This window comes from Sipha flava, unplaced genomic scaffold (assembly GCF_003268045.1).
Source record: "Sipha flava isolate LNK unplaced genomic scaffold, YSA_version1 72_pilon_pilon, whole genome shotgun sequence".
NCBI lineage: Eukaryota > Metazoa > Arthropoda > Insecta > Hemiptera > Aphididae > Sipha > Sipha flava.
This window is the reverse complement of record NW_020273612.1, coordinates 175,918-187,809: the sequence shown is the minus strand read 5'-3', so window position 1 is coordinate 187,809 and position 11,892 is coordinate 175,918. Positions and strand designations below refer to the sequence as shown.

General features: G+C 32.2%; 2 protein-coding genes across 2 annotated transcripts; one reads left to right on the top strand and one right to left on the bottom strand.

Moving 5' to 3' along the window:
• Positions 1 to 727: 727 nt before the first annotated feature.
• LOC112692297 (probable inactive protein kinase DDB_G0270444) lies at positions 728 to 5,194 on the bottom strand. Its single transcript, XM_025566926.1, has 5 exons — positions 4,949 to 5,194; positions 4,246 to 4,854; positions 3,299 to 3,747; positions 1,141 to 1,526; positions 728 to 1,065 (listed from the first exon to the last, which is right to left on the bottom strand). Exons 1-5 carry the CDS (start codon positions 5,192 to 5,194, stop codon positions 728 to 730), a joined length of 2,028 nt encoding a protein of 675 aa, XP_025422711.1.
• Positions 5,195 to 6,049: 855 nt separating this feature from the next.
• On the top strand, positions 6,050 to 7,647 carry LOC112692296. The gene has a single exon (XM_025566925.1). It carries the CDS (start codon positions 6,190 to 6,192, stop codon positions 7,645 to 7,647), a length of 1,458 nt encoding a protein of 485 aa, XP_025422710.1. The 5' UTR covers positions 6,050 to 6,189.
• Positions 7,648 to 11,892: the final 4,245 nt, after the last annotated feature.

Sequence of the window (11,892 nt, the reverse complement as noted above, 5' to 3'; positions counted from 1 at the left end):
TAGTTGCTAAAAAATATTAATCTAATTCAATTATGAACTCATAAAGGGAGTAAATTCTCCTTAGCACGTGTGGAAAAATTTTTAAAAAATTTTTCGAAAATAAGTATCATATTATAAAGTCCTTGGTGCATAAAAATATATGATATTAAAATCATATAATAAAATACACTATACAGTTTGATTCCTTTTAAAGGTAACACTAAATAAGTTACATTGGATTAAAGTGAGGTATTTTTAAATATATAAGGACTATTGAAATAAACTTTTTTTTTTATAATTTTCAAATTTTTAAGCCTTTTGTTTTGCACATAAACAATACTTGCATTTTCCTTAAATACGAGCACCTACTTTCAACAACAAATTTGGATAAATTAGTTCTTTTTACAATAGCTGTATAACCAAAATTTACTGAATGATAACAAGTAAAATTCTCCAACTATTATCCTAGTATTTTATGAACTATTATGCAACCTCGTGTTTTTGTTTTTGTAGATTTGCAGACATTATTAAATCGTTTAAATTTCATTTTAAGGAATCAATTAACTTCAATCACGCTTTTGATGTAAATGTTAGTTCATTTACTAAGAAAAAATAAAGCAAATTGTGTATTTTAATAGTCCCTAACAATTTAAAAATACCCCACTTCAACCTTGTGTGACTGAACATTATTTAGTGTTACTTTTAAAAATAATATACTGTTTTTGGGAGAAAAAAAGATACAACCGACTTATCTTCTTCTTAAAATATACTTGTGGCGTTTCATGAGTTGTTTGAATAATATTTCCCACTCTTCTGGACATCGAGGTGCAGTCCTATTGTAATAACAATTTTCATCATTGCAACTATCACATGGTAAGTTGTACTTAAATTCCGGCTTTGCTGGTTCCTTTTTGGCCACAATTTTTTTCTTGGATTTTTTTATCTTTTTCGTCGTATGCTTTTTTAGTTGTTGTTCTATAGGGTTTTGTTGTGCCAAAACTAGCCCCTTATTTTCTACTGCCTCAAGATTTATTTTATGATCAAAACTTTTCGTGACATTTTCGTAGTGATTGGCTAGTTTTTCGTCTAAAATTTTATTAAAGTGTTTTTATTTTATTTATTAATCTTTTTTTAAAGTTTAGTATTAAATTGGTATTCTACCTTGTGACTTATTATTTGCTGACGGAATAATATTTATCTCGCAGTATTGTTGTTTAACACATTCATCAATTATATAATTTTCTTGTTCACATATCTTCTCATATTGTTTTTGTGGATATTTCATTACATCGAGTTCGTTGGAACGTGATTTTTTCGATTTCTTTATGTAATTAATGATGCAGTCACATCTTGATTTACTTGACTTGACAGAACAGGAACAACCAGACGCACTATTCGAGTCAGAATTACTAACATTTCGTTCAGATGATTTAGAACTTTTCCGAATGGATAAGTGAGAATTGGAACCAACTGTAACATTTTCTAAACTTAGACGTACAATTTCTTCTTCATTAGTAATAGTATTCGATAATTTGTTCTCCCTGTATCTAACAAAGAACAAATTGAATAGTTATTATAACAGTTAAAAGAAAAAAAAACATGAAACAGTAAAATTTCTCACACTTCCCATAGAGGGAAAGTTATAATTGTTGTCGAAAGATTTTTCGCAAAACACGGTAGTTTTAGATTTAAATACATTTATTTAAAACTGTCGTTTGACTGAATTAATTAATTATAAACTTTTTTTTTTTTGTCATATTTGTTTTTTTATTTGTACAATCTGTATAAAAATATAATTACAATAAGCACAATGGAGGGGTAATACAATTATAGGGCATTGGTCATTGTTGGCTTGAAGAAGAAGCTATTCATTAATAGCACTTCATAACGGGATGGTGGACTAGTCGACTAGTAGATCACGGCACCGGCTATGCTTTAAACGTTGGCCAGGGTCGCCCGGGATTGTTCGGGAAGATAGGTTTTGGATGAGAGAGTTTCAGTGATTTGAAAATTTAAGGTGGAAACGTTTATATAGGGTTTTGGCGAGTTGGGTTCTGAAGGCTTCCCAGTCCATACGACCTTGAGTGAGACTAGGTTTGTTTGGCTTTTTAGAGGCAGCAGTGTCTATTGTGAGAAGGACTGCCGAGTGATCAGAGCGTAGATCATCGAGATTGGTTAATGTATTGTGAAGGCTGTTTGGGATTTTCGTGACAAATATATCTAGAATGTCTGGTCTTTTTCTTTGGGATGTGGACCAATAGGTTGGAGAAGGAGGAGCGTGAATTTTGTAATTATTTTGTTGCGATAGGTTATGTAGGGTGTTACCGCGAGGGTTGTTGGTGCTACAGCCCCATTGTATGTTTTTCGCGTTTAGATGTTTATTACATTTTTGACTGAGTGGCCAATTTCTTCGATTGCAGCAGCGATGTCTTCAACTGGGGTAGTTGGATGAAGATTTTTGATTACTATTCTTAAGGATTTTTCCGAGTGGAGTTAGTATGTGTGATATTGGGCATTAATGTCTTTAAGGAGCCGGATTAGTTTCCTGTAATTGTCAGGGCTGTCTGTTTGAATTGTAAGGTGGGCTGTATAGGACTTACACGAATAGCTGGTTGGGCCAATGAGGTCTCGGATACTGTTTCGTAATCCCATGTAGTCCAGGACGCCTTTGATAAATACGGGTGGAGGGTGAATAGGCTTTGGTGTATTATGTGTAGTATTCGATTGCCCCTGGCTGGAAGTTTCAAGCAGGCTATCAATGTCTATGTATTCGTTATCGGGGTTTGGATTATCATCGTCAGCGATTAGAGCTTCATAGCGGTTTGGTGTCACAAATAGTTTCGTTTTCTTGGCAATGATGGCAGACGGTGAATGCGGTGGGGTGGATGATGTAGATAAGGCGCGTTTGCCTTCATTAGTTTTTAGCTTATCGTTTTTTTTTTTGTTTGTTTACGATTTTATTGTTTACAATCGTAATTGGGGAGACTGTTTGCTGGTTACGTAACATAGCTTATCTGGTTGGGGTCCAAAGGTCGATACGCGGGCAGTGCCCGGGTTTGGTTATAGAGTGAGCACTTATGTGGGTATTGTATGTTTAAACTTAATGTAAATATTTTAATATATGAGTTAAGTTATATAATATTACTTGTGGTCGGGGTGACCGAATTCTGAGAGCTGCTGATGACGATGTGTAAACTCAGTGAAGTAGGATCTTTCCTTCTTTCCCGTAGGGAGAGAAACACGATGTAATTCGAGATCGACCGAGCGAGCAGGTGCACGGCTTACGGCGAGGAACTGAAAATTATAAAAAAAAAATTACTTGTCTTTGTCTTTTGACAATTGTCCATTTACTACATCTGATGAGGCAATAATTTTTTCTTCTTTTTCCCCAATATCCATTTGAGATACAATTTCCGGGCTTTCTGATTTATTTACAATTATAGATTCAATAACGTTGGACAAATCTGTTTGAATGCTTTTCGTCGCCCAACTTTTTATTTCATTATTGTGTTCCTCTGTGACAATTTTTTTCTCACTTTGTTCTTTATTCAATTCGATGACGGTCTCCTGTACTTTTTCTTGGGAATAATTCAACTTTTTTTGTTCGTTGTCCATATGGCTTAGGATTTCCTCACATTTATTCTCTTGGAGTTTATATTTTTCTTTAGCTATTTTGTACTTAATTTGCTCTTGCTTCAATTCAAGCTCGGTGCTCTCTAGTTGTTGTTGGGAATAAGTCCATTTTTCATGTGTGTTCTTCAAATCCTTCTGCATTTCATGTAATTGTAAATGTAAATCATTATTTTCTTCTATTTTCATATGTAATTGTGAGTTACATTTCTCTAATTCTTTTTGAGTACAAATTTCTTTCGTAGTAGCACATTGGAGCAAATTATTGAATTTGTTAATATTTTCATCGCCTTGTTTTATTTTGTTTTCTAATAAATGTATTTTATTTTCGAAACTTAATATTTCCATCCCAACTTCAATGGATTTTTTAACTAATGAATAATTTTCAGATTTTGAAATTTTTAGGGCCTTCAGCAAATCGTCGACAGTATTTTCTAACGATTCGATTTTTTGAATAAGGATTTTATTTTCATCCGTCATTATATTAGAATATTTTTTTGAATGATAAAGTTGTAAATTTGTAAATTTCAAATCGATTTTCAAAATTTTTTTATGATAATTTAATTGTTTGATTATTTCGATTAATTCACTATGTTTTTCCTTATATTTGACGATTTCATTAGAATTCTCACTCACTTGAAAATCAAGCTCTTCTATTTTATAAGTATAATCATTTAATTTTTCTTGAAGATCAAGAATTATATTGGTTTTTTCGCAATTATCGATTTCTGTATTTGATAATTTACACTCCAAGACTTGTTGGTTTGTTAAGTATTCGTCGTTTATTCGACGTTGTTCTTTGTTACAATTTATCAAACTTTTGTTTTTCAAAAATTGACCCTCTAGTGCAACTGCCAATTCCCTAATATCTTGCTTCATTTTAGAAATCACGATATTATTACATTTATTTCCATCTTTTTCTTCTTCGATTTGTTCTTGAAAACGATTTATTTCTTCTTGCTTTATATTTAAAATTATTTCATTTGCTTCATCTAATCGCATTGCATCCATCAATGTATTTCGTAATTTTTTAATTAATTTAACATGAGGATCACATGCATTTTTAGTACTACAAAATAAATCTATGTCATTTATAAGCTTTGATAACAAATCATAATCACTAAAATTAGTTTCAACTGAAATTTCTGATAGCTTTTCACGATCGCCGCAATCAGTTGAATCAGTAATTGTTAAAATTTGCTGTTCAGATTTAACTGAGTTTTTAGAACAACAGCTCTGATAATCCTATAAATTCATTACGTATGAATAATTAAATTATTATTTAAATAATAAAATAAATAACAGTTGTGTTCGATACTTTTAATATGATGATACTTACTCCGCATTTATCAAAATTGGATATTGTGTTGTTTATTTGGTTAAGCAACGTAGGTGAATCAATTTTTTTACTATTTTTACGAAACACAGTATCCTTCTTAAGTTTTTCTAATGCTTTCCATAAATGATATTTCTGTGCTTGCAAATCTTTATTTTCTTTTTGTAAGTTTTGATTTACTTTGCTTAATTTATTGCAATGACTGACCACTTTCGAATAGTTTTTTGAAGCTATTGTCATTGCATCCATTTTATTTGTTGATAGTTAAAAGAAGTTTAAAATAAAATGTAGAAATTTAAAATTGAATTTCGAAGAATATAAACATACTCCGTAATTTTGTAGAACTATATTGATTTGCAATGTTTGTCAAACATACAAATCGATTTCATTTTATCACCATGGATATAGTATATATATATATATATTAATATTGCATACGTTGTATTTGTATGGTCTAAAAAGAAATTAAACTAACGGTTCGGTTCGACTCGGTCCCTTGTAAAAATGTTCAGTCCGGTTCCAAAATGACGATCCCACTTAAGACGGATGAAGAGGTTCAAAAGAAACATGTTAAACAACCCAAATACATCAACAAAATTGTAAAGCTCGAGATTTATTATATGTTATTTTATATGTATATATTTTATTAATAATATAATATTATATTATTAGTAGGGCTCGGATTTTGTAGCAAATGCTTCTTTTGAGGGAAGTGTGATAGAAAGATAATTCTTTTATATAAATACGTTTTGAATCGTTCTGATTTTAATGAAGTAAACTTTTTTTTTGCTTTTTTCCATAAAATCTGCTTTTTATTGCTTTTCCCCTATTTGGTTATTTTTTCTTGATTTTTATATATTTTTCTTGAAAACTTAGCTTATTTGTATGTATATTATACGTCTTGGACTATATTAGTATTACCAGAAATTATAAAACCAGTGAAAAAACCAGTAATAAATATATGACTGATAAAATAACTGTCGTTATTGTGCCGAAATAGTTTTATCTACAATTATCTATAGTTGCATTTACGACTCAAGGAAAGGGAAAATTATCTGAATTATACCTACGTATTTTTATAGCACGTGCTAATACTTTAGTTGGCCGGTAAATTACATCGACAATCAGTGAGGTATAAACGTATAGTGTTCTAAATAATTTCTTTAATCGTCAAAATTCCAAAAGTTAAACATGAAAATTTAAAATTAAAAAAAATCGTAAGAGAATTCGGTGAAAATGTGCTTATGACTGACGGAAATATTATATTTTGTAAATTGTGTGAAGTCAAAATAAATTCGGATAGAAAATATAACGTTCAACAACATATTGGCAGAGTAAAACACAAAGAAGCATTGAAAAAACTTGAAGCTGAAAAACATAATGCAGTTCAGCCATTCATTCAACAATTTTGTAAGTCTGATTTTAATGCTGACCTATGTTCCGCATTTATAGCGGCAAATATCCCCCTAAACAAATTAAACAACGAACATTTTCGCTCATTTCTTTCAAAATATTGCAATAAAACTATTCCAAATGAATCAACTTTACGTAAAGGATACTTTAATTCTTGCTACACTAATGCGATAACTAAAATACGCGATGCTGTGAATGTCCAAAAAATATGGGTTTGCATAGATGAAACAATTGACAGTGTGCGACGTAATGTAGCTAATGTCATTATTGGTATTTTGAAACCACAAGATGTTGGTAAAACTTATCTTATTCACACAGAATATTTAGACAAAGTGAACCATAGTACTATTTTTCAATTATTTGACAAATCTATGCATATTTTATGGCCAAATAATCATGAGGACATTTTATTATTTGTTTCGGATGCCACGCCGTATATGAAAAAAGCTGGCCGCTGTATTCAAACACTGTATCCAAAAGCTTTGCATGTGACATGCTTAGCTCATGTCCTCCATAATGTGTGTGAAGAAGTGCGTGCACATTTCCCAAAAGTTGATCGTCTAATTACCGAGATGAAAAAAACATTTCTGAAATGTCCAAAACGGATCGCTATTTTAAATGAAAAATGTCCGGATATTCCAAATCCACCTAAACGAATCACTACTCGTTGGGGTACATGGATTACAGCAGCCGAATATTATTGCACATATTTAAATGAAATAAAAAGTGTAGTTGAAGAATTCAACGAGAATGCCCAGTGTGTGAATGTTGTAAAAGAGCTTATAAAAGATCAATCTCTACATTCAAATCTCGTTTACATTACAACAAATTTTAGATTTTTACCACATGCAATTACACAATTAGAAAAAAGAGGTATTTTTTATTTTTTATTTTTGTTTCAAGTATTTGCTGTATTTATATATTATTATTTTTTAGGCGAATCTTTGGCAAAAAGTATAGGCATTGTGTTAGAAGCAAAACAAAAGTTAGAGGAAGCTAATGGCGAAGTAGCGAAACTGATTTTAGAAACGTGCAATCGTGTTTTTTCAAAAAATAATGGATGGGCAGAACTTCAAAAAGTCAATAGTATTCATAATGGCACTGCACTAAACGTAAATGTGGAACAGTATGATTCAAATGATTTAGTTTATATGAAATATGCACCGATTACATCGGTTGACGTGGAAAGGTCTTTTTCTATGTATAAAAATTTAGCACCCAATAGAATGAGTTTCAATGAAAGTAACTTGACTAAATATATGGTAGTAAATTCCTTTTTTAGTATTTAATTTTATGTGTAATTGAAATTTGCTTTTTTAGAATTAAATTAATAAATGCTTTTTTTGGCTTTTTTTAGCTACTTAAAATGCTTTTTTAAGGATTTATTTTGCTACAAAATCCGAGCCCTAATTATTAGTTATAATCTTTAAGTTTTCACGTGTGTTTTGTTATCGTTTCAATAATCACTCAAATGTTTTAGTTATCAATAGATATGATAGATACATAAAGTAAAACAATTATTTGATTATATAAAATTATTGATATAATGTATCCGATATAACGAATTTTCTTTTTGAGAGCATTAAAATAATTGTTTTTTTACAATGAATATTTAAGTTAGTTAAACATTAAACATCTAAACAGTTAAACTTTTCTCAAATATCAGCTAAAAAATTTTAAATTCCTAACCATTCTTCATTTAAAAAATGTTCTACAAGTGTATTTTTATGTTCGAAAAGAAAAATACGTATTTCATCTTAATGTTCAAAACTTCTGAATGCCATTTTACCACGAAATAATCATTTAACTTCAGTATGAAAGAATAATTTTATATAATGATATCATTACAAAGTATTAAAAATTATCTAGAATTTAATGATTTTGTTTAACTAGACTAATGACCAGTGTTGTACATAGATAACCAAAATATTATCTAGATAAGATAACGGATACGGAGTTGAGTCCCAAGTACTAGGGGCTAATCGTCGTTAGTGTACTAGTTGGGTCCTGGATGTTTATAGGTACTACACTAGTTGGGTCCTGAATTATTTTAGGTATTACTCTAGTTCCTGAATATTTTTTGGTATTACATTATACTAATATTTTCCTTCCGATTTTAACAGACTTAGGACTGCCTATGATCTATTTAGACAAAAGGTATGGTTAAAATTATTTTTTATAGTTTTTTTTTTTTTGTTTTTAGCTTCTTTTCTGTTAAAATATAAATTATTAGAATTGTGGTGGTAAAAATATTAAAAATGTTAAAAATCAAGTGTAAAAATACATATTATATAATATAATTATACCCATATAGGTAAATGAAAAAAATATTAAACATAACCACTGTTATAAAAGAAATTAAATAATAATTCTAAGTCTGTTAAAATGGAAAGGAAAATGTTAATATCATATAGTACTTACTAAAAAATATTCAGAAACTAATGTATACCTAAAATAATTCAAGAATCAACTAGTGTAGTAATTTTAAATTAGGGATCCAATTCGGATGCAGCCATCGGATAATACATTAAAATTTCAACTAGATAAGATTATAGATAACTATTTAAAAATTTATCTAGATAATAGATACAAGATAACTAAATTTATCTAGATAACAGATAAAACTAGAAAAAAACATAATTTTAAACAGTTCCATTATTGAGAACTTACATTTGTAAAATGGTTAATTTTCTATGATAAAAAAATTAATTATTAATTATGATTTAATTGGTTTAAAATAATCTTAATTAATTTTGCTAATTTAGGCGGATAACATTACATAAACCTATTTTTATTTTTCACTACCTAAATTTTTTAAACATAAATAATCTATGATATTATAAATAAACTATTTTATTTCTTTTTATTTTATGTTAAAATTGCAATCAAAGCAGCCACAAAAACTACTATTAAAAAAAAAGGAACAACTATATTTCCATCCATATCCATATCCGCGGCCGTATTTAACGTGTTCGCGTAATTATTTAAGTGCATCAATATTTCCTTTTTTAATTTTCCTTTTAGATAATAAGGGTTTGGTTTTTTTTCCATAACGCCCATCTTTTTTACTATCCATATTGTCCAAACGCATAGCAATACAAAAATTATTTTTAACAAATTTATTTCAAAACCACTTATTCAAAAGACACAACCGCACGTATTGCTTAGAAAATCAATGTGAAATGACAACTACTATCACTAAGAAAATGCGCGGACTATTTTATACTTTGCAATGATTGTAATTGTTACAATACATTATTATTCCATTTCCGTAGTCATTAGTTCTAATAGACTGATAATCGTTCGAAATGCGGGTAGTATTTAATATTTATATTATGGCTTGGTACTAAAATTCTTAGAAATGTTCTAACGCCCATACGCGCATGAACAGATTAATGAACACGAAGAAAATTTACACCACGCTAATAAAATGTCAAAAACGCCAAAAATCTAGACAAAACTGAGAGACTTGGGATTGATGAATTTAAATTTTGGAAACAGATTTAATTACGTCACTATGTTAGCTAGGGATTGATCAAAGGCATTTTCTATATTGTAATCAAATAATAAGATATTGACAATTTAAAAAAACAGAAATTTATGTATTTTATGTATTTAAGTACGCTGTTAATTTTTGTAATAATAAAAATTCCTTCGATCAAGTTTTAGTAAAGATGTTCAAGATTTTTAATTTGTTTTTAAAATAAAAATCCGTCAAACCCAAGTCCCACAGTTTTGTCTAGCTTATGACCTGTTTTACGTGATTTTTTGCATCGTCTGCTGCCCCCTTAACCGTACGTATTAACCAATTACTAATAAGTGATTACTTTTACCTTATTGCTATTCTCAGTATTCACTAACACGATGTAAGATCTAAATACACTAATAGTTCCCAACCTTACCTGTTCTACGCCCCTTTGTAGACTTTCAATAATCTTGAGCCCACTCTCTTCTATAAATTGAAAAAAATTTTAATTTTTAAATTTTTATCACGGCTGTTCGAATTACCGCGAACAATTAGTAATGTATATTTCATGTTCATATGCAGTGGCGTACGTAGGGGAGCAATAACGGGCTGAAGCTCCCTCCCCATTGCCCGTATTATTATTTTTATATTTAAATTTACCAACAATTGAATACAGTATCTCAAAGCGTGTGTTTACCAATTTATTAGAGCCACGGACTAAGATATTAATCTATAATCTATAATTACAATTGATCTGATGTTAGCAACAATCCAAAAATCGTTGATCTAGCCAACATACCAAAGATCAACCATGACGGAGAAACGTCTTAATGGTTAGCTTAAGCAAATATCAGTAAAAAAGAAAATCTGACCCAATTGGAAGTTCTACAACAGTTTTCCAAAACATCACTTGAGCGACTACAATTAAAACTGGACTGAATAAAAATGTATTTTATTGCCAATTATTTTTGTTGTTTATTTTTTTTTTTTCATATATTTTTTGTTTATTTAATGCTTGATTTAAATATTAAATGAAAAAGCAGCTATTTTATTTTTTAAGCCAATGCGCCTGTTACAACAGAGTAATTGTTTATTTTCAAACCCTCCCCTCCATTGTGAAATTCTGCGTACGTCATTGTTCTGTTGTGTGTATTAGGTTTTATTTTGTTTTCGTTTCCGTTTGTTCGACGGTAAACCGATGTGTCCTGTGTTGTATAAAAATGTGAATATTCCAAAATTCAAATCACGGCGGCAATCAATCGCGTTCGCGTGTACTCGCCTCAAAATCGCGAGACGTCGCGGCACGGAACACTGATGTCACGCGCGCGGTGTCGTCGGACACCGGTGTCGGGTCGTCGGCCGGCGAATGGCATCGACTTCCCACCGGCCGGACGGTGGATACGCGCGCGCACGACGACGCATGGGCTCCTGGTACGCCGGGACGCAATCCGGGCCGCCGTCTTATTGTTCTCGGACGTCCACCCACGCGCGGGCGCTTCACCCGGACGGTCGCGACGCGCCGCGCTCATGGCGTCCTGGTACGCGCACCGCGGCCGGTGTCACAACCGGCGCGGCGCACGCGCCACCGGGCGGACAGGTCGCGGCCGCTGGTCCCACGCGGCCCACCGCATGTCGCCCTGCTACGTCGGAAACGCGAACGCGCTTTGTTCGCGGCCGGAAAAAATGGCGCGCCGAGTCCGCATGCGGCCCTGTTCCATGGAAATCGTGAACGCGACCGCGGCCGTAAACGTGACCTTAGCGGTTCGCACCGGCGACAGGTTAGTCGCGGATGAACGCCGCCGTCGCGGACGCTATCGACACTCGAGTACACACACACCCGTTTACGTTCTTCTCCCGACGCGGCGCAGTTGTACCCAGGGCCGGCGGGAATTTCTGAGGGTCCTGGGGCTACGGGGGTTCCGGGCCCCCTTCCCTTTGCTATTGTTTGACCAAGACGCACCAACAAAAACATTGTAAACATACGACGGGCCCTCTCGGTCGTACGGGCCCCGGGGCTCTGCCCTCCCTGCCCCATCCTCTCACCGGCCCTGGTTGTACCCACCCGGGG